The 26,953-nt window shown below is 41.0% G+C and overlaps 2 protein-coding genes across 2 annotated transcripts in view; one reads left to right on the forward strand and one right to left on the reverse strand.

Annotated features, from left to right (window-relative positions):
- Positions 1 to 3,730, forward strand: part of Plac8 (placenta specific 8) — a 17,952-nt gene extending 14,222 nt beyond the window's left edge. The window contains exons 4-5 of the mRNA XM_004629180.2: positions 1,669 to 1,781; positions 3,572 to 3,730. Of these exons, the coding sequence (XP_004629237.1) occupies positions 1,669 to 1,773 (105 nt within the window). The 3' untranslated portion in view covers positions 1,774 to 1,781; positions 3,572 to 3,730. The remainder of the gene's footprint in view (positions 1 to 1,668; positions 1,782 to 3,571) is intronic.
- An 8,093-nt stretch (positions 3,731 to 11,823) lies between these two features.
- Cops4 (COP9 signalosome subunit 4) overlaps positions 11,824 to 26,953 on the reverse strand; it is a 46,709-nt gene continuing 31,579 nt past the window's right edge. Inside the window, exons 8-10 of the mRNA XM_004629181.3 lie at positions 21,180 to 21,295; positions 19,267 to 19,351; positions 11,824 to 12,312 (exon numbers count right to left, since the gene is read on the reverse strand). Coding sequence (XP_004629238.1) covers positions 12,179 to 12,312; positions 19,267 to 19,351; positions 21,180 to 21,295 — 335 coding nt within the window. The 3' untranslated portion in view covers positions 11,824 to 12,178. The remainder of the gene's footprint in view (positions 12,313 to 19,266; positions 19,352 to 21,179; positions 21,296 to 26,953) is intronic.

Genomic DNA, 26,953 nt, shown 5'->3' on the forward strand with positions numbered 1-26,953 from the left:
TATATAATTTAAAAATTAAAATGCTTCTTGGGAGTTTGAAAAATAATCAGACATCTGAAATGAAAACTTCAGCTAGTTTGAATAAAATTTGGAAAATTGAAAAGAAATAGAAGTATTCTAAAGACCCTATTTTATTGGTAGCGAAACATAAATATAAATTGAGGGTAAAAACTTAAGGTAATCATTAATCAGATTTTAAAAAATAAGTTGTGATGCATCTGAAGCAAAAGGAACCAAGAAAGATTCATTCAACAAAAAGATAGCTCAGTGGAATAAGCACTTGCCTGACAAGCCCAGGGTCCTGAGTTAAATCCCTGGCACTGCAAAAGAAGAAAAAAAAGAAAAGAAAAGAAAAGAAAAAAGAATTCACAAGTCTTCTCTCTCCCTCCCTTTCTCTCCTCACCCCACTTCCCTCACCAGCAGCCCTCCTCCTCCAGGCTCCAGTCCCCTGGCCTGGTCCTCCCACTCCTAGCTCAGGACTCCTCTCTTGTCCTTTCTGCCTTTGGCTGCCTGCCCCCTTGTTAGGTTTCAGGTTCCCCAGCTCTGTTTTGTGCTACCCACCCCTCCTCCCAGCTACTTTCTATTTTCCCCAAATCAAGCATCTCTGGCTTATTCGATGTCGCCACGTCCTGTTTTTCTAATGCAGCTTTTACTTCTCAAATCCCTGAAACAACTTATTTTTAAATAATCTAATTTTGCAAGGTTTGCAAAGAAAAACTGTAGACCTCAAATTTTCCTCTCCTTCCCCAGAACAGGTTTTTTCAGCAAATCACAAACTTGTATTGCTGCTTCTTGACCTCTTGGTTTGAAGCACTGTTTATTTGCTCCCCACCACAAAAGATAAGAATTTAGCTTTGATTCCTCTCCACCCTAACTACACCCTTTCCCAACCCACTCAGTTCCATGAGCGGGAACACTTCTTTGGTTAACTCTACAGTCCGCATTTACACTGTGACACTTACATTGTCACTTCATTCAGCTTTAGAGTTGAGTCATGTTGTGAACATGATTGATTTTTGGGTTAAACTCTCTTATTCTTGGTATTACTAACTGGTTGCTGGGTGTGGTGAAGCATCTCCATAATCCTAGTACTTGGGAGGCTGTGGCAGGAGGATTACTGTGAATTTGATGCCAGTTTGAGTTATGTAGTGAGTTTAAGGCCAGCCTGTACTACACAGCAAGACTCTGTCTCACAAAACAAAAATATAAATTAATATTGTTTTATGCATGAGTCATTAGTCTCCATTTACTTACGAATACCTTAGCCCCAAATTCTGTGATAGCTTTCTAAATCTCTTCCCAGCACATGCAACACTCCAGACCTTAAATGTCCATTTTCCTGTGATATCACTCATGCTGGCCACCCCAGAACTAGGGGCTTTGACTCAGAAGCCTCATAGGTGCAGAGGGGCCCTAGGAGAGAGTTCTGCGCTCCTGCTTCTTGCAGCCATTTATGGAGCCTGCTCCCTGGTGCTGTGGAGGAACTATAAAGTATAGAAAAATATTTGGGTCATAAAAAGAGATTAGTTCTTTGGAAAAACCAATGAACATTTTCCTAAATGCATTCACCCTCACCCCAAGGTGCAGTGGTGTTTGCTTCTCTTCAGGATCTCTGAAATCACTGCATTGGGTGCATTTTACCCTCCTGTGGCTCTTGTTCTCACACAGGGTTCTATTTGCGATGACTACATGGCAACCTTGTTCTGTCCCGTTTGTACACTTTGCCAAATCAAGAGGGACATCAACCGGAGGAGAGCCATGAATGCCTTCTAAGGGACACGGTGAGTCGGCAAAGTGGCCTCAGGATCTGTGGGGTGAAGAAATAGAACTCAGGGCTGTGCATTTTTCCTCCAGCCTCCCCAAGTGCTCTTAGCCGGCTGCGGCACCTTTCAGCTGTCTTGAAACTCGGTGTCTTGGTGGTGTGGACTCAGGGTCAGACCCTGTGGCATTTACCACAACAAAGCTAGATAGAAAATGTCCACAAGGAGAAGTCTGAGAGAAGGGAATGAGAATAATATATGATGCATGTTTCAATAAATGGAAACCTCTCCAGGACAAGAGACAATGGCAGTCTCAGCACTCAGGAGGTTGAGGCAGCCTGGGCTCTGTCAGAAAATAAAAAGGGGTTGGGGATGTAGCTCAGTATGAAGACCCTGGGCTCAGACCACAAATGAAAGAACAAGAAGGAAGAAAGGAAGGAAGGGAGCGAGGGAGGGAGGGAAGAAGGAAGAAAAAGAAAGGAAAGGAAAGGGAGGGAACAGGAAAAGATGAAGGGAAGTGAGAAAAGAAAAAAATTAATTGAAGGGCTGGGGAGATAGTTCAGTAGAATAAACACTTGCCTGGCAAGCACAAGGTCCTGAGTTCAATCCCTGATACTGAAAAAAAAAAAGAAAGAAAGAAAGAAGAAAAACATAGATTGAAGTCAAGTGTGATGGCACACACCTGTAACCCCAGCACTCAGGAGAGGCTGAGGCGGAGAACTCCCAAGTTTGAGCCCAGACTGTAAAGACCCTGTTTCAAAATAAGAAATATAAAATGCTCAGTGCGAGGGTCCTAGATCCTAGATTCAGTCCTCAGTACTGACAAAGATAGACAGACAGAGAGAAAGAGAAAGAGACAGAGAAGAGAAACAGACAGACACAGAGTGGGGGGATAAGGATATATAAACCGATTGAAAAATAAAAAGTAACATTGGGAAATAGTATTGAAAGGAAAGAAGTTGCAGGACAGCTTCTGTCTGGGAAAAGAGTGCCATCTCCTGCACAGGAGCCCAGGATTCAAGTGGACACTGTCCCTCCCTCCAAGGGGGACCCAGGGCCTAGTGACTAGGCAGTGACTAGGATGCACTCAGGCTGTGAGCAGAGCTGGTGTTCAAGTGACAAACCCTGTAATAAGTCCCCAAAACAAGGGAACAGGAGAGCCCGAGCCCACCAACCTGGGCACATTCTGCCGAACCCTGAGCCAGGTTCCCATATGTCAAGGGCCATCAAGACCTAGCAAGTGCCAGGGAGATGGCTCAGTAGAATAAGCACTTGCCTGGCAAGTGCAAGGGTCTGAGTTCAATCCCCGGTTCTGCAAAAAAAAAAAAAAAAAAAAAAAAAAAAGACCTAGCAAGTCTCAGCCACTGCCAGTGGAGACTGAGTATAGTGTGACCTCTAGCAAGGGCCCTGGGACAAAAAGGGATACCAGGAAGAAGCAGGAGACAGAAGAAAGTATGATTTGATTCAAAACAACTCATCAGTACTGGTTCCTTCTTGGCACCAAGCCTGCCGTAGCAACACACGCTGTTACCCAGCAGGAGACAGGTGCAGGGTTTGCAGGGACCCAGTACATCCTTGCTGCTTTCCCTCCAATCTGAGTGACTCTGCAGACAAAAGTTTGTTAGAAATAAAAAAGCTGACTGAGGGCCAGGAGATAGCTCAGAAGAATAAGCACTTGCCTGGCAAGAGCAAGGTCTTGAGTTCAATCCCTGGTACTGAAAAAAAAAAAAAAAGAAAAGAAAAGAAAAGAAAAGAAAGAAAAAAGCACTGACTGAGAAAATTCTGAACTATTTTCTCTGTTTCCTTTCTAGGTGAAGAGCTACAATTGAAGCAACTGAAGATTTGTCTACCTTTTGTAGCTGAAATTTAGCTGATATTTTTAAGGAGGATAATGGCATAAAAAAATCAGATTTTTGATTTTTTCAAAATGAATGTTGTCTCTTAGTTCCTCTTTCTGTGTTAAAATTCCTGGCTTACACATTTCTTTATATCATTTTTTTTTCTTTTTTCTTTTTTTAAGACAGGGTCTTACTATGTAGTAAGACCACAAACTCATGGCAATCCTCCTGCCTTAGCCTCCCTAGTGCTTACATTACATTTAAAATACATGCCAAATAAAAGATTTTACTAACAAGGTCCTTGTTTTGTGTGTGTGGTACTGGGAATCAAACCCAGGGTCTCCGGGATGCTAAGCAGGGGCTTAGTGCCTGACACTTAGGGAGACTCCATGCTTCTTGGTTCTCACTATATGTCTTGGCCCCTAATAAGTCAGCTCTTTCACCCACAGTGCTAGAAGAGAGGTAAAAAGACGCTGGATACCTGCTCTGTGACAGGCCTAGGGCATCAGTGGACACCTGCTTCTTTGCAGGCCGTTCTTCAGTTTTTTTTGCCTGGCCAGCCTTAAAGTGAGAAGCGCCATCTATCAGAATAGACTGGCCTTAGACTACCCCTTGGCCTAAGAAGGAGTATTTGGGAAGCTCAGTCTGTCTAACTTCTGCCTAGAGATTAATGTCAATGGTGAAGTTATCAAACACATTACTGCCAGAATTCAAGAGTTAACCCATGGTGTGTGGACCCCAGAGACCCTCTTTGGAGGCTGGTTTTCATCTTTTGGAGGGCTCAAGACTCTCCTAGGAATAGTCCTAGAAATCTGTCTCATCTTTCCTTGTTTCTTGCCTTTGTCAGAAGCATCCAGCTAGTGGACAGAAGACGCACGCACCACTGATGGTTCTGACCAGGTACCAGCCCCGCCCACCCCACCCCCAACAGATGCAAATGCAGATGAATGCGAGGCGCTATTGAAATGTGTGTAGAAAGCATCAAAGGGCTGAATTAAGTGTCAGTGCCTGACACTTACGGAGACTCCATGCTTCTTGGTTCTCACTATATCTGAAATCAGTTTTCCTGCCTCCCAGGCTTGAGCAATTACCTTCGAATTCTTCCTCACTGTACTCACTGACCTCCGAATCCTGTGGCATCCTCGAATCTGTCTTCCTTCAAAAGACCCAGATAAGGTCGACAAGCATGTTTCTGACGTCCAGGAATTCCTGAAATCTGTCTTGTTTCAAGGCTACATTGTAAACCTGCCACTGGTAAATGACAGCCTTCTATGACCTCATACACACGCCCTTCCAGTTCCAGTCTGAATGCTGCCCTCGGCAAGGAGGCTTCCTGCCAAGGGGCTTGTCTTTGCCTTGCTTCCAGCTGCATGGCAAGAGCTTTGTCCCTTTGATTTTCTTTTCCTTTTGAATACAAGGTGTCAGAGCAAGTAATGAAAATTGTATTATCAAACCCATGACTTAGTTTTGGTTAAATATTGATGGATGGATGTGTGGGACAATTATTTCCACATTTTCTGTCCTGTTGGTGTTCCCACACTGAGTCTCCCTTTCATCTGTTGAGTTGGGGAGGTGGAGACAAAGCTTGCTGCCTTGCATGTTTATTGTAAAAGTCCAACACCACGAAGCATCAACGTCATGGGGTTGGAGAGCTTGGGGAGGGGATGCTTCACAGGCCTCTCCGGATGTCTTCTGCTCCACCACACCATGTGGTAAGTTTGGACCCTTGACCTCACTCCAAAGTTAACTTCTTTTTGGCTCCAAGCCAGGGCCAAACCTCAAAAACAATTTCACCTGACTTTGTATCTTCTAGATGGAAGCTGGGGCAAAAACCACAGAACCTCCCCTTCCTGGAACAAAAAAAAACAAAAAAACCCTACAGACCTGATGGCCCTACCTAGATTAGCTCTCCCTCCTGTTTCAGGCTGTAAACACCCTCCCCTAAAAACCCTATAAAATCCCGTCCCTTTTGGTCAGGGCTGTCTTGGTCCACTAGACAGCCTGCCTGCTTGCTCCTACCTCCAGAATCTTCTCGAGTCTGAATGCAGGAATTCCTGGACGTCAGAAACATGCTTGTCGACCTTATCTGGGTCTTTTGAAGGAAGACAGATTCGAGGATGCCACAGGACTCAGAGGTCAGGGGCTGCATCCCAGCTGGGAGCAGGGCCATGGTTGCCACACAGCCCACAGCCACGCTGTCAGCACAGACAGAATGTCCCTTGAGTGTATCGTGGCACTGTCTTCCTGAGCATGCTGGGATATACCCTGACCAACCACCCAGAATGCTGTTCCTCAGCACCCTGCCCAGGCACCCTAGGATAGTGACTTCCAGAGTGGCCAACCTGAGCAGCCAAGTGGTGTGGCCTGAGGGTTTGCCAGGTGCTGACATGCTGCGGGGAAGGACACAGCCTTTCTCACAAATCAAGTCCATCTGGATGGCCCCTCACCTTTTCCCCTCAGGTCCAGCAGTGTTACTTACCCAGATGTATAAGGTCATATCTAGAGAGCAATGCAGGGCAACCCCTGTTCATAGCCCTGAACGTCTCTCCCTCCCTCTAGTACCTGCAGCTCCCTCACCTCTGTAATCTGCTGCCTGCCCTGAGTTACCTGACAAACTGTCCAAAAAGCAGGCTCTGGCATTTCCCTGATGGTTCCCAGGGCTGCTTCAGTTTATCCCCTTAGCCTGCTTTCCTGCTTTTCTCTTACTGCAAAATCTCCACTTTCTCTCATCTTTTACTGCACACGTTCTTAGCATTTTGAAACACAATGGTGGTTGCTATTACTGAGGAACGAACTGGATTTTAGGTATTAACCTGGGATGCTGAGGCCAGTCACAGTTGCCTAGCAGTTCCATGATTTTTCATTTTGTTTGCTGGTTCTGTGCAGTTTTGTGTGTAGACAATCAGGACAGCTGTGGACAAAGACTTATTCTGCTCTCCCAGTTTGCATAAGCTTTGATTTCCTTTTTAGTCTTATTAGCTAGGACTTGCAGCATGATGTTAAATAAGTAATGAGTGCACACACCGTGGCCTCGTTCCCAATGGGTGAGGCAAAACACAATCTGTCACCATGCAGGAAGGAATTAGGGCCAGGCATGGCAGCCTGTGCCTGTAGTACTGGCTACTTAGGAAGCTGAAGCAGGAGGACTGCTTGTGGCCAGGAGTTCAAGACCAGTGTGGGTGACATAACTGAGATTGGTCTCAAATAAGCAAATAAGAAAGCAAACCAATAAATATGACCTATTAGATATAGGGGTTTTTCTTCGTAGATGTTCTTTATGAAGTTAAAGTTCACCTGCATTCCTAGTTTACAGTTTTTATTATATATGAGTATTGGATTATCAGATGCTTCTCTGTATCTATCATGAGTCATACAATTTTTGTTCATTAGTGTAACATGATGCTCACATTAATTAATTTTTATAATATGGAACCAGTCTTTCATACTTAGAATAAGTTCCACTTGGTTATAGTGTATAGTGTGTTTGTGGATTTGATTTGCTTCTGTTTTGGTATTTGCATCTAGGTTCATGAAAACTAAAGGGGTCGGTACAGTTTCTGTTCTGTCGTTTGAGACAAGGTCTCATTATGTAGTTCAGGCTGGCCTCAGACTCTATAAATGATCCTGTTTCTGCCTCCAAAGTGCTGAGATATCAGGTGTGCACCACCACACCCAGCTCAGTTTTGTGTTTTTATCTGGTGTTTGGTAAGGCCAGCATCATAGAAGTTTATCCCCTTAGCCTGCTCTCCTACTTTTCTCTTACTGCAAAATCTCTACTTTCTCTCGCCTAGGTAAGGCCATCAGGTCTGTGGGGCTTTTTTTTTTTTATGTTCCAGGAAGGGGAGGTTCTGTGGTTTTTGCCCCAGCTTCAGTCTAAGATTGGTGATACTGGCATTAGGCTGTGTTCCCTCTGCTTCTATTTTTTGAAAGTGATTATAAAGAATTGATACAATTCCTTTCTTAAATATTTGGTGAAATTCTTCAGTGAACACATCAGGACCTGGTTCTTTGTTTTGGCAGGATACTGTCCATTAACTTCTTCAACAGATCTATGCCCACTCAGATCAGCTGTGTGATTTTGCCTGTACCATGACTATCTTTCAGGGAATCGGTCCATTCATTTAATTATTAGTATGGACAGAGAGCAGTTCATACTTCTTTTACTGTTCATGGAATCTGTAGTGATGACCTTTCATTTCTGTCATTATAAACTTTTGTCTTTTCTTTTTATCTTAGCCTAGGTAGAGGCTCTATTGCTCTTTTTATTTTTTATTTTTATTTATTTATTTATCTATTGATCTTTTTAAAGAATCAACTTTGGTTTTACTAATTTGCTCTATTTGTTTTCAACTTTTAGCCTCATTACTTTTATCTCATCTGCTCTAATTTTTATTATTTTTTCTTCTGCTTACTTGTATTTAATCTGTTCTTTTTTCTAACTGCCTTGAAATCTTTTTCTGATGTATACAATCAGGGCTATAAATTTCCCCCTAAGTATTGCATTTTTTTTTAAATTTAAGGAAGGGTCTACAGGGTGTTCAGGGTCTCACTACTAGATCGGACTCCTAGTGATCCAACTGTTTACAGTCTCCCAAGAGCTGGGATTACAGGTGTGTGCCAGCACACCGTCTCAATTGCTGTTGCATTGTGCCCCAGGGGCGGGGCCGGCATGGCAGGTCCTGGGATGGAACCCCTAGCCCCGTGCCTGCTTGCAGGTGCTTTAATCCGCTGAGCTATTTGGCCGGCTCTAGTACTGCTTTGTTTTTATTTCCAAAATTTTGACGACTTGTATTTTCATTTTCACTAGTTCAAAATATTTTGGGAAGGAGAGACTTTTCTGTTTAAGACCAAACCACTAGGGAAAACGTATCACAGCCTTGACAGGGCAAACAGGCAGGCACTGTTATCATTTCAGGTAGTAAGCTGGCAAAACGGCAGCACGATCCTCATCCAAAAGCTGCGGTGCTGTGCTTGGGCAGGCACACTGCATGTCGCAAAGGCCAGTGTGGTTGTGGGCAATGAGGGTGCTGTCCCTCCTGGCCTTCTCGAAAGCAGTCACAACTCACATTACTTTCTTGACCTTGCTGTTGCCAAAGGATTATCTCAATAAAGTGCTGTGAATTCGGGAAGCTACATAAACAGTGCCAGAGGTTTAGGCTTCTATTCCATTCTGTCCTATAGAAACTTATTTCTTTTTTTCTTTTCTTTTTTTTTTTTTTTTTTAAAAAAGGGATAGAAACTAATTTCTTCAAATTAAGCACTCACAGCTCTATCAACTAGCAAACTGTTTTTGCTTCATTATGCCTGGATAACGGCGCATCTATCGCAAAGCCCTTTACCCTCTGGGGGAAGTGTCACTGTAGAACTGCCAACACAGCTGCAAAGAGCCCATGGGCCCATACGCCAGTGAGGGAGGCTGATTTACATAGTATGTGACTGTGTGAGGCCGTTTTGCAACAGTCCCCAAACTGACACAAGTGTGAGGAAGCCATCACAGAAACATCACACAACCGTCTTCCGCACACCCGTACTTGATAGCCAAAGGACAGACCCACGGACCGCTCAGAGCTCCTAGACTATTTGCCTTCAACCCTGCATCTTCAATCCACTTCACATCCTCACATATAAAAAAAACAAGCAGATTGAAGATCTGGAGTATTTTCCTCCTAGTTATCTCCTAGATTTTATCTGTTGATTTACAGAAGGTGGTGTGTGATGTTTCTGGTAAACACAAGGCCGACTGCAAATAAGAACACCTCTCCAGTGATTCCATCAGGTCACAGGCAAGCTGGGGGAACCGGCTGGTGTGCTGCCACCTGTGTGTGTACGAACACAAACTGGTACCATGGAGTGCTCTGGACTGGTACACAGAGCTCTCCTCTGCCAGGACAAGGCCCTGCCTCAGCTTTATGCTATGAAGCACTCTCTTGTGCTTTAGCCTAAATGCTAGCATGCTTTTTAAAATTTTTTTAATTTTTATTTTATTTATTTATTATTATTATTATTTTTTTACAAAATCTCAAAACAAGATTTTAGGAGAGTAATAATGGTTAGTACATTGTGTATTGTTACTGCCAAAGTAGTTTCTCATATTACAAGATAAAGGCAAGAAATAATAAATAAACAACATAGGTACAAACCTCTTTTTTTTTTTTTAAAGTCAACAGAAAATGGAAATACACTTTTTAAAGTTTCTAATACTAGAAGATATCATACAATGTCTTTTAAATAAATTGTAAGTCAAAGATACAGTACAAATCTTAGAACAAAAATTAAGATTAAGCAATATTCAGAAAATTAAATGTTTCCAAACAATTGAACTCAGAAAAAGTTTTCATGATAGCAAAGAAGTACTAAGAGTAAAACATAAGATAAATACTGGAATGGCAAGTAAATGACCAGCACTTCTAACAGTTTGAGGATAGGATATCGCACAAAGTTCTAGTGTGTTGTGGACATGCATAATGACCGTGACAGTTAATGGTGGCTAGGTGTCACTTGTGGAACTGAACTATAGCTATTTCTTTGAAATCCACCCTGTAGACTCAGGTGGAATCTTTTTTTTTGTTTTTTACATTTCACTTTCTAGCACCCATGGCAGCCAGAAGCAAGTGAAATATGTCTTCAATATGCTGCCATCCTAGGGCCGGCCAGATAGCTCCGCAGATTAAAGCATCTGCTTAAGTAGATGCAGGGACTGGGGTTCAATCCCTGTGCCTGCTGAAGGAGACACAAGGACCGCAGTTCGATCTCTGGTGTGCTGTGCTGGCCCTGACCCTGGGGTGCAATGACAGAGTGATTGAAACTGATTGAGACTGGGCATGGTAACAGGTGCCTGTAATCCCAGTGCTTGGGAGACTGAAAAACAGAATTACTAATAGTCAGGACATCTACTAAATGCACAGAAAAAAAAAACAAACAAACAAAAAACACATGCTGCCATCCTGTTTATTCACTCATAAACTTTAAAGACTAAAATTCCCACTCTTTTTAAATAGATTCCTGCCCTCAACCCTGATGCTTCTTTTATTTCTCAAAAAATGAGTGACGTTTTCATCATTTTGGTAATGTTCTCATTCAGTCAGACATAATGAATTAAGTAACAGGTAAGCAATCAGACTTTCAGTATACAGTTGTAATTAGGGCAGGAGCTAGACTGTTGTTTGCTATACATAACTGGAAGAGGCTTGTTTCCTTGTTCCGCTTTCCTGTCTTTTAGGTTTTCCTACGAATACCTTCTTCACCAGTGTATCTTACAGCGCCCAGTCACGATCCTGTTCTTATACTGGATCCTTGCCACTGCACTAATCAGGAGTTTGGGAAGGGTTCTGTATCACTGTATCTCTGGCTTTAGTCCGATTCTCTGGGCTGTCATCTTCAGAGGTTTTTTCTTCCCTTACCTGAGACAGAGAAACAGCAGGAAGATGGAACTGTCTATCCTTTCTTTCAGTCAGGCGGGCTCTGGTGATTCCAACAACAGCTTCCCTTGCAGTGAACACCTTCCGTAGACATTGCTGGGTGGTCCATATAGTCAGCTGCCCCTCCCTGAGTATCCTTCAGTGCAGCTGCTTCACCTCCCTTCCCTGCAGGAAACTCGAACAGATCCCACCCTTGCCTGTGACAGCTTGGCAGGACACGGGGCTCACAGCTCACGCTGCTGTTGTGGCTATGAGGCCAGAGTTCTCACATCACTGCTGCCAACAACAGCCCCTAGTAAGGAGATCTCTTCGGTTTTGGGGTGGTGTGCGTAGTGGTAATTCTTTAATGGACATAACAAAAGCTATTAATTTTCAGTTGGTTTAGCCCTTTTTTGTTATTGCCATAAGGAAGGTATATGGTATGTGGACTTTAGATGTTGGGGCTGAAAATGGAAGTTAACTATGTACTTTTTTTTCAGCACTAGGGACTGAACCTAGGGCTTTTATACTGAGCTACATCCCCAATCCCTTTTCTTAGTCTGAGACAGGGTCTCCACATTCTGTAAGATGGGGCTCAAATCCACCAGCAAAGAGTACCCTAACTCTCCTAAAGGAAGAGTTTCCTGTTGTTGCTGTTACCTGGAGCTGTTGGAAGCATTAACCTTACCTCCTAGCTCTGTGGCTCCGAGGAACAGGCATTACAACTGACCTATGTATTTGTAGCACATGGTATAAATCACGGTGTGCTAAATTGAAGGAAAAAACAATTTTCAATACTTCTCACTAATTAAACACAAAGTACTACTTTTATTTGGCTCATTTCTCCATTTATTAGGATCATCAAATTTGGAGATGCACAAGCACTTAGGTTTAACATGACTACAAAGTTACCACAAATCCCAAACTTTTTAGCCATAGATATTTCACTTCTGTTTAAAGAAAAAGCTTTCAAAACATCAGAGTTAGCTTAATACACTGGCCTGCACATGTGGGGACTACACAGTTATAAATGTTTCCACTTCCTGCTCTATTGTCTTCAGTAAGAGGAACCCAGATAAGGACGGAAATGTATGCGGCTGTGACGTGGACGCAGTGGAAGGACTCCTGTGAGTCCACCCGCACAACACGGAAGCAGACGCAGCGTGCAGAGGCCACAAGGGCTTCACTGGGCCATCTGGGCCTCCATGGCCTGTGCAGTCCACTCTGGGGCCGCATGGCTGATCTTCTCCAGAAGGTTATTCACTTGGAAGCAGAGGGACTGGATCTGCTTGTCCCATGTTGGCAAAGCTTCCCGTGCTAAAGAAGAAAAGGAAATATAGTAGGGTATTAAACTGAAGTTACTTCATATTCACAGAAAATGTGATTTAAAAGATAAATCAGAAAAAAATTTATAAGTTTATTACAAAAATGTTGGCTAAAAAATTGAGCTGATTAAGGAATAATTAAAATCCCCACCACACAGTAAAAACTGAGATACATGTTTTTATTATTACTGTAAACTGAATGACCTCAGCCATAATGACCTCAACAAGAGACACCAAAGCAGGTTTTCTGGCACTACTGTTTACTGAGTCCCAAAACACTGCCATCTAGTGGGAAAAGCAAGTCTCTATCCAGGTTACCAGCAGCCCCTAACATGACTAAGGCAACGGTCCCAGTTGGGTACCAGGGACTGGGTTCATGGACGAAAGTGTTTCTGTGGAACGAGGGCAGGGGGTGGTGGCATGGTTTTGGGGTGACTCAAGTATATTCTGTTTATTGTGCACTTAATTTCTACCACAAAATGAGATAATTATACAACTTAGCATATTGCTGAATCAGTGGGAGCTCTCAGCTTGTTTTTCCTGCACCTAGACAAGATACATCAGTGCCAGCAGCTCTCATGCATGGACCAGCATGTACAAGTGCATGAGAGGTGACATCCGTCAACAGAGGTGGCCGTTAAAATAATGGGCGGGTCATACATGTAAGAAAATAAGTGTCAATTCTAACTTAAAACCTGCTGCAGGATGCAACTTACTATTTGCTGCTCACTGATGGGATTTTGATGAATATCTAAGCAACTGATTTATGATGATCTCAGTGCAGTCAGATCTGTTTGCTCATCTGAATCTGTATTTGCAGTTACTCACCACAGCATTAGCCTCACTGTCTCAGCTCTATCTACCGAGGAGCCTCAGGCACTGGATCTTCACAGGGAGGGTGCAACCCAGATCCCCTGCATGTGCAGTTTACAGTAGCGTTCAAGCTCCTATGGGAATCTATTACTCCTGCTGATCTGAAGGAAGTAGGACTCTGGTGGGCATGCCAGTGATGGGGAGGGGTTGCCAATACAGAGGAAGTCCCTACCCATCTCCTAGCTGATGACTGGGAATCCTGCTCTATGACAACACATAAACATAGCACTTAAATAAAATTTTTAAAACTGATAGCAAATACCAGAGACATTATCTTAGATCTACCTGTTTCTTCTATCACTGAGGTATAGTAAAAAATGAAAAAACAGAAGTTTCATTCAAACCACCACTAAAATTTACTATGGAAAGGGACAGATTTAATGAAAAACAACGTAAATCATAACCATAACACTGATACCTTAGACATAATCATATTCCCAGATCAAAAGATACAATATGTAAGTATCACTCTTTCCCCTTATTGTATCAATAGACAATCTCTATTTTAATACATTATTTTATAACAAGTACAAAATTTTAAAGTTAAAAAAACCGGAAGAATTAGCATTTAAGAATAGCCAACACTGAGCCGGTAAGATAGCTCAGGGGACTAAGCACCTGTATAGGCAAGCGCAGGGACCAGGGCTCAATCCCCAATCCCAGGCTCCACAAGCCACGCCGGTGCCAGCCCTGCCCGCAGGCCCACTGAGCTGCCACCAATACTAGGTGTGGTAGTGCATGCCTGTAATCTCAGCACTGGGGAGGCTGAAAACAGGAGGATCACTGAGTCCAAGATGTGTAGTGAGACCCTGCACCAAATACATTTTTTAAAAAAGAAAAATAGCCAAAATTATTTTGAAGATGAGAGCCTGGTGGAGCTGTGGCAATGCCGTGCAAGGGAATGCAAGGAAGTGTTGGTTACATGCCACAGCACAAGTAAACTTCAATTGTTGAGTGAAAAAAGCCAAAAGACTATAGAGTCTATGATTCTATTTAAGAAATATGCAAAGCAAGTAAATCTATAAGGGGCTGGTGGGGGGGAGGGAGGAATGGAACCAACTGCTCAATGGGAATGGGTTTCCTTGCAGAGAGACAAAAAATGTTTTTGGCAGAGATGGAAGTTGCCCACATGAATATGTCACAGGCCACTTAACTAAGAACGATTAATTTAGTTTGTTAAGTGAATTTCAATTCAATAAGAAATATTGGAGGGCCAAGAGTGCTTTGCCAGTACTAACATTTACTATACATTTGTGCATGATATTGTTACATGTCAGTGGAATGAAGTACATAAAAAACTAGATTTTGCCCTAAAACTATCCAAGAAATAAACTAGATAAAATCTCTCTCTCTCTCTCCATAAATGTATGCTTTAGGGAAACATAAATTTCACCCTAATATGGAGGAGACTTCTTCAATATCTTTTTGCAATGCATACATCCAAAAGCCATACAATGAATACTGGCATATTTGGTTGCACAAAAATCAAAGAGACGTACTTAGAATATGCACTGCATTTCAGAAAACTGACAGGATGCAAGAAACATCTGTAACACCCATAAAAGTTAAAGTGAACATGCCACTGCAAGACTTGGGCATAGCGATGCCTGCCTATAATTTCAGTACTCAAATCCCAGTACTCGGGAGGCTAAAGCAGGAAGACTGCTGTGAGTTCAAGGCCACCTGGGCTATATAGTAAGACCCTGTCTCAAAAAAAAAAAAAAAATCAAAATCAGTCAAGCTGCAAGAAACTGATACTGGAAGGTCAAAAGAAGTGTGGTACGGCTGGCCAGATGGCCAGATAGCTCAGCAGACTAAAGTGCCCAGGGACTAGGGTTTGATCCTACTAGGTGTGCCATGCTGGCACCATCCATAGGGTGAGCACAGACTCCCACTGAGCCTGGGCATGGTGGCACATGCCTGCAATCCCAGGGCTTGGGAGGCTGAAAACAGGAGGATCACTACAAGTCCAATCTACCTATGTAGTGAGACCCTGTAGACCCTGTACTAAAATACATTAAAAAAAAAAAAAAAAAAAAAGTGTGGTGTAAGGGAAGAAATAGACAAGAAAAACCAATATTAACTTACACAAGAGGATGTTAATGCTAAATACATGGAAAAATATTTAAAGTGCAGTGATATCAAGGAAAGGCACAATAGAACAGTAATATAGCTTCCTCCCCTTTAACTGGCAAAAGATAAAAACTGATCATTTTTAAGATTTATTCTCTTATGTGGATGGAATCCTAAATGACACTTTCCTGGAAAACATACTGTAGGGTCTCTAAAAAAACAAAAACACAACAACAAAAATATATATACATATATATGCATCTTTTGATTCAACAGTATTACTTTTAAGACTCAGTTCTACAAAAATAATGTGCTATAAAGACATGTGAGCAGTTGAGCTTTACGAAGTTATAATAAAACAAATTGAACTTTTACTGACTCAAAAATGTAAGTTTAAAAAGTAATTTACAGAATATCATATACTTTAAACTATAATCTCACTTTTTAAAAAGCTGCATTTTTTTTTTTTTTACATAACTATATAAGTATTTAGAAAGACTCACAAGGCAAACCTACTAACATTGTTTCCATCAGGGAGCTGAGGCTAGAGGCAAAAAGGTAGGAGGGAAAAAGTCTTAGGAATTCTTAACTTTCAATCCAAGAAAATTAGAAAAATATTTCATATTTTATTGGCCTGCTACAAATGAACTCCAATGGTCTTTCCCTTGGTGACCCCTTTGCCACCCAACACACACGTACAGTGACTATGCTTACTTCTGACTGTGCCAAGCACTGGGTGTTGGAGATACCTTGGAAGAACAGGCAACTTTAAGACCTACCGCCAGGAACCAGGAAGCTCAGCTGGGAAATGGAAGCAAACATTAAGCAAATACTTCCACAATGGAAAAGAAGTCATATTAATGCTGGAAAGAAACTCAGGATGACACAGGAACACAAAGGTAAGTCAGATTTAATCCAGAACCGGGAAACTCCTTCCAGGGTAACCCTTTTCCAGCTGACAGGGACAAAAGGGCTGGAGGGGTTGGAGAGGGTAGATATGTAGGGTGCTTGATGAGGAAGGAATTTACAATACTGAAAAAAGATGAGGTGATGGATAGCAAGAGAAAGTTAAGAAGGGCCAGGTAGAGCTTTTGCAAACTGCAGAGCTTTGTTCTACAAACAGCAGGAAAGCCATTCATAGAGTGAAAAAGAGCACAGCATGATCCAATCCTCTATTATTGTTTTCTTGTTTACTTTTTTTTTTTTTTTTAAGGAAGGGTTTACAGGGTATTCAGGGTCTCACTACTAGATTGGACTCATAGTGATTCTCCTGTTTACAGCCTACCAAGAGCTGGGATTACAGGTACATGCCATCACGGCAGGCCCAGGGATCAAACTCCTGGCCCCTGTACCTGCTTGTAGGTGCTTTAATCCACTAAGCTATTTGGCTGGCCCTATATTTACATTTTTAAAAGATTGAAATAACTCTAGCTGTACAGTTAAATGATTTCTCAAAACCAGTAGAGTACAATGGTAGAATTCAGAGGTGGCAGACTGGGCTGGTAGACTGAATAAGGTGAAGGAAAGGACACAGGCTCCAGACAGCCACAGTACTCTGACAGTGAAGGGAATGAGAGCATCAAGGTCAAGGATGCTGGAGGAACTGAGGAAGGCAGTTGCTGAATGCCAGGTCAGCTGTCTGGTGAGAGGGATAGTGAACTCAGTCATGGATGTGTGCTCATTCTAAGACGCTCATAAAGCAAGCAGTTGAGGCAGCTCAACAGTAAAGGACAGCTAGTGGTCTGGACTCAGAAGACAGCTCACTATATCCAGCCAGCATCTACACAGAGATGCTAATGGAATCCAAGGGAGCAGAAGAGATTACCTATGGAAACTCTGCAGTGTTAGGTAAAGGCCTGGGATTAATTATAAGTAACTCCAATATTTAAAATGAAAGGCATCACAAAATCTACAAATATTTGAAGAATACCTGGAAAAACAAGAAGAAAAGCAGAACAGGGAAAAAGAGATGACAGATATCAAGGCAGTAGCAGTCATGGCATGGTGTTCAGAAAGAGGTCAGGAACCAACACTACCCATTTTGTTTAAAAGTCAAATTTACAGGTTAAAATATCTTTGTTTAAATAGGAAAGACTTGAATATGCTAAAATATTGATAAAGAGCTCAACAGAGTGAAAAAGGATAAAAAGAGAGAAAAATAACTGCTAGCAGGGCCAGGGTTCAATCCCCAGTTCCGCCAAAAACAAAACCTGTTAGTGTCAGATTCCGAAAACAGTATTTTTTAGTGGGTGGCCAGGAGCAGTAGTGAGAGACCTATGCACAGATGAAAGTAAGACTGGGCGTGGTGGTACACACCTATAATCCAGCACTAGGGAGGCTGCAAACAGGAGAATTAATGTGAGTCTGAACTGTGTAGTGGGACCCTGTACCAAATACATTAAAAAAAAAAAAAAGAAATGGGTAGGTGCCGGGTTTCTGCCTGCATGGAACTCTGCCAGGGTCATTATGGCAGGTGATCCAACATGGCATTGGGTCCACAAACAATAACATGTCATTCCCAGATAAATTTCTGTGTTTTTCTAGTCCTAAAATAGACTCTTTGTCTCCTTCAATGAACCTCCAGCACTCTTCCCTCCTCCAAGGATTCCTTGCTTCTCTTCAAGCAGTCCTCCTGCACCAAGCAATAAAGGCCTCTTTTATTTTTCTCCTGTCATTCATTTACACCAAAGGAAAAACGTTATAGTAGGGAGATACAAACAATTCCAGTGCAAGGGAGAAAAAGGACTTAGATCTATGCCTTGGGCTGGGGAGATAGCTCAGTGCCTGCCTGGCAAGTGTAAGATCCCAAGTTTGATTCCCCAGTAACAAAAAAAAAAAAAAAACTTTCCTATAGATCTATGCCTAAAGCTTAATAGGTTCATGAATCTGGTCAAGAAGGTAGAACAGAGCTGGATGTGATGTACATACCTGTAATCTCAGCACTCAGGAAGCCAAGGCAGGAGAATCACAACTTCAAGGTCAGCCAGGGCTACACAATGAGTTCAAATACAACCTGAACTACATAGAGAGACCCTGTCTCAAACAAACAAAACAGAAGTTGGAGTAATTTCACACTGATGGCTTTTTTTCTTCTGTAGAACAAGAAACAAGTTTTTTTGTTGCTTACACCGAGGAAGAAAAAGTCAGAGATTTAAGAAAAATCAAGCTTGGAACAGTTATTGCAAGGCACAAAAAAGAGGGGACTAGAGAAACTGACCCCAGGTCCCGGATAGGGAGGACCTGTGCACGTGACCTTACAGCACTGTCTCTGTGCCTGCCTCTCCTCAGCAACATCAGCTTGTTACTCAGGGCAGGCATGGAAAAGATGGAGACTGGATTCATTCAAAGTGAGGTTTTGTTAGCTAGAATAAAAAGCCAACAGGGAAGCAGGTGTTCTAGAGTGCCGGCAAAAAAGTAATCCAACCAGTGGACCATGGAATCTAGGCTAAAGAGATAAAGTAGGCAAAACAAAAACCAAACCAGAAAGGGCTGGACCCACCAACTAGAGAAGGAGCAGGAGCAGGGGTTCCCATGTGGTCACAGACAGCTATGAGAAGTGGTTGAAACTGGAAGATGGCAAGACAGGAAAAGGCTGTGGTCAGAGTTAGACAGTCCCAATTACAATCCTATGTGCAGAGCAGCTCTGGGGTACAGCAAAGTCCATGGTGCAACAGGGGGAGGAAAGAGGGCTACAGAAGAGACCTTGTTCATCTGTCTGCCTGTACAAGTTTACTGAGCAGGAAATGTCCCTGTGACTTCCACACTCTGACATGGCAGGAGCTCATGAAAATGTGTGAAAAGCACATGATGAATCGATACGAGTGTCAAATTTCTCCTTAGCTTAGAAAGTGTTGCATTAAGTAGATTTTATTAATCTTAGAAATAAAAATAAGTACATTCCAGTAGCAAGTCTGCATCAAAGGAAACTAACACCTTTTAATCATAAATATACAACAGTTCTCTGCCTTTCATTATGCCCAAAATACACAAAACTACTTACTTTCAAAATGAACAATTCCATCAATCTGGTCAATAAAACCATTCATCCGTCCTTCTGTTATCATTTGAGATGCAATCTTTTCTGCCTATAAAACAACAGCAACAGCATTTCTTAGAAATTTTAACTGTCATATTAGCCGTTACTCAATATACAAGAAATGAAAGGTATGGATTTAGCTACTAAGCTTTATAAGTGTGTACACCTGCCATTTGCTATAAAAAGACTCCTTACAAGCCCGCCTATTTTCCTATGTATTTCTGGGTACAGTATAACCTATCATTTTAAGATTGCTGGGATCAGTTTTTCTTGTTGTGATATTTTAAACATGAATCCAGTCCTTTTACTAAATTTTTCTTATGCTCAAAATTAAATTATTTTTCTTCTCACTGTGACTTATACCCTTACAAAAAAACCAACTAGTTTTTTTCATTTTATGTCGTTTCCATCTCGCAGTATTATTTTAAAATCTCTTCAAAAAATTAATATTTTTTTAGAGAAAAAACTGCCCAGCCATGATGGTACACACCTGTAATCCCAGCACTCAGGAGTTAAGAAAGGAAGATCCCAAGTTCAAGGCCATCCTAGGTTAGAGAGCAAGACCTTGTCTCAAAACCCAAAAAATTTTAAAATGAAAGAAAAACAAAAATTGAAAGGCAGACTAGATGCTCAAATACAAAAAAGAAAGGATTTCAAACACAGAGGGAAGCAAAAGGCCCCTACTAGCTCCAGATGACATGTTTGCAATACAAGCAGACTGGCTGACTTGGTCTTTTTACCCTTTTTTTTTTTTTTAATTTTAGGGAATAGTCTACAGGGTGCTCAGGGTCTCACTACTAGATTGGACTCGTGATCTGCCTGTTTACAGCTTCCCAAGAGGGGGTATTACAGGCACATGCCACCATGCTCAGTCTCAACTGCCATCTCAGCATGCCCCAGGGGCGTGGCCTGCATGGCAGGCCGGGAGACTGAACACCCCCGGCCCTTGTGTCTGCTTGCAGGCATTTTAATCTGCTGAGCTATCTGGCCGGCCCTTTTTCTGGCCATTTTCACATTAATCCTAAATCACACCTAATAGACTATGATTAATATTTACTATTAAAAGTATATTCACTTCCCTTAGTCTTAACTTCTAAAAATAAAAGCATCTTTTAAATAGTAACTAAGTGTTGGTCCACAACTTAGTCCATTTTCTTAACTCTGTATGAATGTGTACAAGTAAAGAAACTGTTTGAAAATCCTAAATTAAAATTTCACTATCAGATAAACAGAGATGTTGACACAAAACTACATGACTTTAAGGTCTGTAAGTCAGGTGAAAGTTATTTACTTTTAATATTATTTAAAAGGAAGACAAATTTTTGTAAATGACTAAAACATCTTCTCAATACTGTTAGTAGTCTATATACAGCCAACCAAATCCTAAGAACTGAATTAAATTCTCTAGTAAGTCAGGCAACAAGTTAAACCAAGCACAAAACTCTCAAGAGTCTAGGGATTATCTTAGCTCTTTTTGAAAAGATAGAAAATTGTTTAACCTTTGAGTTAATCTAGGGCAGAAAAAAGTAAGGTATATATCAAAATCTTACATAAATTAGATATCATAAATCACTGTGAAGTGGACTTAAACATGTCCTAAACAAAGATTCTTATCACATGGGCATCATAACCTGGGATTCCTATAAGAGCTCCACCTCAGGTAACTATTATAAAATACCACTGAAACACAAAAAATACTAAGGCAATTCTACTAGGATGGCATTTTAAATAGCAGCTCACACATGCTTTTATTTCCTTGAGGTCTTATAAAAGTATTTCTGTTGTAGTTACCAACATTTATCAATTACATATTTTATCTTCTCATTCTTCTATAGTTTAGGATTTAACCTTTTTCATGTATTAAGTTCAGACAATACCTTAGCAGCAGGGATCTCTAGAAGTGCACCAAGCTCTTCAAAGGTGATATTATTATATAATTTGCTTGCTGACAACAGATTATGTTCAATAACAGCTCTGTCCAAAATGCTAGAACCTTAAATATAAATAAGACATAAGTTTAGAAGTAGTTTCATACTTTTCTTTTTTTCTTTTTTTTTCTGGGACAGCATCTATGTAATTGAGGCTGGCCTTGGATGTCCTATGTAGCCAGACCGGCCTCAAACTTGCTGTGATCCTCCTGCCTTACCCTTTACTGGGCTTACAGGTGTGTGCCACCATTAAAAAGTTGTGAAATTTTTAAAGTGACGTTTTTAAACTACCAGCTAAAGTAGTCTAAAAATTGTGCCTATTTCCTGAAAATGTCTAAGTATGTAATAACTTATCATCATTTTGCCAATTAATATTTAAAAAATAAGAAATATTGCTTATTTGATAGTTTGATTAATATATCATGAAACGAAAATAGTATTTAGGAAAATGAATGACTTGTAAGTAACTACTAAGTGAATGAATTTAGCCCTTTGTGTTGAGGACTTGCTTCTTTAGGCTAAATTCCTTGACTTGCCTTTTTTACTTCAACCATAAGCTTATTAGCACAATAATCATGCAAGGTCAGTAAAATCCCCATGCTCAATTCTTTTATGAATTCTATAGTACCTCACTGTGTGGCAGTGGGAGGAATGTGCAGGAGGTGGGACTCGGCCCTTCTTGATGATTAGGCTGAGGGTTCTCCTGAGAGCAACACAGCACCTGACAGTTCTAGAACACCCTGAAGATGTGTGCAGCTTGGTCTTGAATGCTAGCTGTGCTGAGCACTTACTAAAGTGCATGACCCATCGAGAGCCCCCAGGAGGAGCCTGCAGAGAAACCCTTCCTTGTCATCTCTGATTCTTACCTCCTCATTTTTGGAAGTCCACTCAGGATTTTTTTCCCCTTAGGATCTAACCAGAGCTTTATATATTCTAGGCAAACACTTTATCACTGAGCTACATCCTCAGCTCTCCACTCACATGGCAACACTGAAATTTCCTAAGGGCAGAAGTTACAAAAATCTGCTTGCAAAATTCAATTGTATTTGTATACATTATCAATAAACTGAAAATAAAAGTAGAAAACAATTCTAAAACAGCATCAAAAAAGATGAAGTACTTATAAATAAAAATATAAACCGATAATCTACAAAGTATAAAACACTGCTGAAAGAGACAGAAGATGACCAGATAGGTAAAAAAGCACAAAAGATTATATACACTTAGGATGGCAATACACTCAATCTTGAAAAAAATCAAATTTAAAGGATGCACACTCCCCAATTTCAAAACTCACTCAGTGCAGCAACGAAGACACTGTGGTACTGGCGTACTGCAGACATATTATCTAAGGGAACAGGATCCAAAGTTCAGAAATAAACTCTCACATTAAGGGTCAACTGACTGCTAACAAGGGCACCAAGATAATACAACAGGGAAAACAGTCTGAAGAGTATGGTACAGGATGACTGGACACCCACACACAGAAGGACAGAGAGAAGTTTGGTTCCCAGCTTACAACACGCAAAGATTAACTCAGGACTTCACTAAACATCAAAGCGATAAACTTTCACAAGAGAAAACTAAAGCTTCAAGACTTTAGTTTAGGCAAATATCTTAGATGACACTGAAAACACAAAAGGAAAAACAGCAGTCCATCAAAATTAAAAACTTTTGCATTTTAAAAGGCACCACAGGGCCGGGGAGATGGCTCAGTGGAATATGCGCTTCCCTGGCAAGTGCAAGGGCCTGAGTTCAATCCCCGGTTCTGCAAAATCAATCAATCAATCAATCAATCAATCACCATAAAAAATATGAAGGAGACCCAGCCCTAGGCCAGGCCCAGTGAGTGTGTGGGAGAGTATCCAGCTACCCTGCGCCGCCAGGATCTGTCTGGTCCAAGCCCAGGCGCAGCATGGGTGAGACCCTCTTCCACCCCCTTGGGATCCACCCCACCACTCCGCAGTCACCCCTGTCCACGTCCTCGAGTGAGAACTTTTGCTGCAATCTAGGGACCCCCAGATTCAGCTCTAGCCCAGGCCCGGTGAGTATGTGGGAGAGCTTCCTCTCCCCACTACTCTACCTTGTCCACTCCAGACTCAGCACAGGCCTGACATACAGGCTGGGGTGAAACTGCAGCTGCAGTCCCTGCAGAGACAGTAGAGGACAGAACCACCCAGCTAGTCCAGGAGCAAAACATCTTGCCAGAGGGGCAGAACAGGTTCATTCCCAAGGGCTACAGCAGGAAGGAGCTGAGCACAGCAGCCAGACCCAAGTCAGGCACAGCTGGATAAATTCAAACTTTGTAGATCTGCACCTGAATTTCAGTAGGTGCTAAGGTTATGACTGCACCAAAACTCTACAACAAAAGTCAGAAGACGGTGCTATACAAAAAGACAATGAGAAGGAGCAAAATGCAATCTCAGAACCCAAGCCTACCCATAACAAGTGCAGAGGACACTAACACAGAACAAACTGGGAATCACACAGCTGAAATCAATGAATCAACAGCTTCTGAAATAAATAACTGCAGAAAGGTATAGAGGAACTCAGATTTGAAATAAAAAAAGAAATCCCTAAATTAATAGCATCTGCAGTAAACAATCAAATTCAGAAACATATTAAGGAAATCCAATGCCCACCCAGAACAAGTGCAGAGGACATTAGTTCAGCTGAAATGTATGGATTAACAGCGTCGAAAGTAAATAAGCAACAGCAGAAAGTTATAGAGGAATTTAGAGCAGAATTATTTTCTGAAATAAAAAAAGTATTCTCCGAACTCATAGCACCTAAAGTAAAGAATCAAATACAGAAAAATAGGGAGGAAACCCAATCTGAAAAAACCTCTGCAGTAAAAGAAGTAATAACTGCTTCTAAAGAAGACAATGATTAAAGAAAAAATAGACAAGATTAGAAAAATGACGTATTCCTTGAAAGAGCAATACAGGAAAGAAATAGATCACATGAAGCAGTCAAAGAGATACGGAGGAACTTAAACTCTCAATCACAAGCTTGGAAAACTGTGAGTGAAAGTGAAGACACAGTTTCAGATCTTGAAGATGCTGGTGCAGCTAGTGAAAAGGTAAGAAAAGATCTCTTAAAAACAACTAGGATGCAGGAAAAAATAATTCATCACTTGCAAGATGATGCAAAGATGAATAGTGTGAGACTAATAGGTATCAATGAGAAAGGAGTCAATACAAAACACATTAAAAATATATGGGCACAAGTAATAGCAGAAAACTTCCCAAATATGAGGAAACAATCTGACATTCAGGTAACTGAAGCATACAGAACACCAAGTAACCTCAACCCAATTAAAAACACACCGAGACATATAACAGTCAGGATCCCAGAAATCCAGCACAAGAATAATATAATGAAAGCCGCTAGAGAAAAGAAGCAGATCACATTGAAACAAAAACCCATCAGAATTACGGCCAACTTCTCTTCACAAACCATGAAGGCAAGAAGAGCAAGGAGCAGAGTACTTCAAGTCCTCTATGAAAACAAATTCCAGCCCAGACTACTCTACCCTGCAAAACTCTCTTTCAAGTTTGATGGGGAAGTGAAATACTTGCATGACAAAGAACAACAAAAGAATTTCATGATGACAAAGCCAATCCTACACAGGCTCCTGACAGATGTTCTAGAGAGGGACCAAAATGACCAGAACTCCATGAATGAGATCAGAAGCAACCAACTAAATAGAGCAAACAATTAAACACAGGAGAAAAAGGAGTAAATGACAACAGGTAAATAACATGTCAATCATAAGTCAATACATCTCAATTATAACCATGTAAATAGTCTCCATTCACCAATTAAGAGAAATAGACTGGCACAGTGGATTAGGAAACAAAACCCAACAATATGCTGTATACAAGAAACACATTTAACTCATAAAGACATTTACAGCCTGAAAGTCAAAGGATGGAAAACAACACTACACGCCCCAGCACCTCAGAAAAAAGCAGGGGTACAAATCCTATTCTCAGACAGTTTCAACTTCAAACCAAGAATGATCAAGTAAAATAAAGAAGGCCACTATACACTGATTAGGTGAAAAATACAGAGCAAGAGGTAACACTCATAAATATGTATGCACCAAACACGGGAGCACCCAACTATATAAAGCAAATCTTAATGGACAGGAAAAATCTAATAGCCAATACCACAATCTTAACAGGAGACCTTAACACCCCCTTATCCCCAAAAGATAGGTCAACCAGACAAAAAATTAGTGAAGAAATAACAGGACTGAACCAGAGCTTGAAACAAATGGACTTAGTGGACATATACAGAGTGTTCCACCCAAACACAGCTGAATACACATTTTTCACACCTGTACATGGGTCATTTTCTAAAAGAGACCATATGCTGGTCCATAGGTCATGGTTAATACATGCAAGAAAATAAATTATCCCACGCATATTATCTGAACACAGTGCAATGAAACTGGAAATAAATGACAAAGCAAACCAGAAAAAAACCCTAAATATATGCAAATTAAACGACACCCTACTCAGCAACCAATGGGTCACAGATGAAATTAAACATGAAATTCAACAATATCTACAATTCAATGAAAATTCAAGCACAACTTATCAGAATTTATGGGATATGATGAAAGCAGTTCTCAGAGGGAAATTCATAGCTATGAACTTACACATTAGGAAAACAGAACCGGAACAAATAAACATCCTAATGCTGTGCCTCCAACAACTAGAAAAGGAAGAGCAAACCAAACACAGAGCCCAAAGACGGGAAGAAATTATAAAGATCAGAGCAGAAATTAATTCAATTGAGACGAAGAAAACAGTTCAAAGAATTAAAGAAACCAAAAGCTGCTTCTTTGAAAGATTAAATAAAATCGATAAGCCCCTAGCTAACCTCATCAAAAAGAGGACAGAAAAAATTCAAATACAAGTAATAAGGAATGAAAAGGGTGTAATTACCACAGACCCAGTGGAAATTCAGAAGATTATCAGTAGCTACTTTGAGAATCTTACTCTCACAGAATAAAAGACACAGAAGAAATAGACAGATTCCTAGAAAGGTACAAATTACCACAACTGAATTGACAAGATATAACCACTTTCAATAGCCCAATAACAGCCAATGAGATACGAGATGTAATAAAAAACCTGTCGACAATGAAAAGGCCAGGTTCGGATGGATTCACAGCTGAATTCTACAGGAAGTTTACAGAAGATGTAGTTTCTATACTCCTCAAACTCTTCAATGAAATTGAAAAGGAAGCAAACCTCCCAAAATCATTCCTGGAAGCAAGTATTATACTGATACCAAAACCAGGGAAAGATGCAACTGAAAAACAGAACTATAGGTCAATCTCCCTCATGAACATAGATGCCAAAATCCTCAATAAAATCCTACCAAATAGAATACAGCAAATCATCAAGAAGATTATACACCATGACCAGGTAGGATTCATCCCAGAGATGCAAGGATGATTCAATATTTGAAAATCTATAAATGTAGTACAGTATATCAATAGAGTGGAAACTAAAAACCATATGATTATCTCAATTGATGAAGAAAAGGCTTTTGATAAAGTCCAACACTCATTCATGTTCAAAGTCCTACAGAAAATTGGAATAGATGGCATCTACTTCAATCAGGTAAAAGCCATTTATAAAACCCAACGGCTAACATAATTCTAAATGGGGAAAAACTGAAATCTTGTACTCTTAGATCTGGTA

This window comes from Octodon degus, unplaced genomic scaffold (assembly GCF_000260255.1).
Source record: "Octodon degus isolate 3935 unplaced genomic scaffold, OctDeg1.0 scaffold00028, whole genome shotgun sequence".
Taxonomy (NCBI): Eukaryota; Metazoa; Chordata; class Mammalia; order Rodentia; family Octodontidae; genus Octodon; species Octodon degus.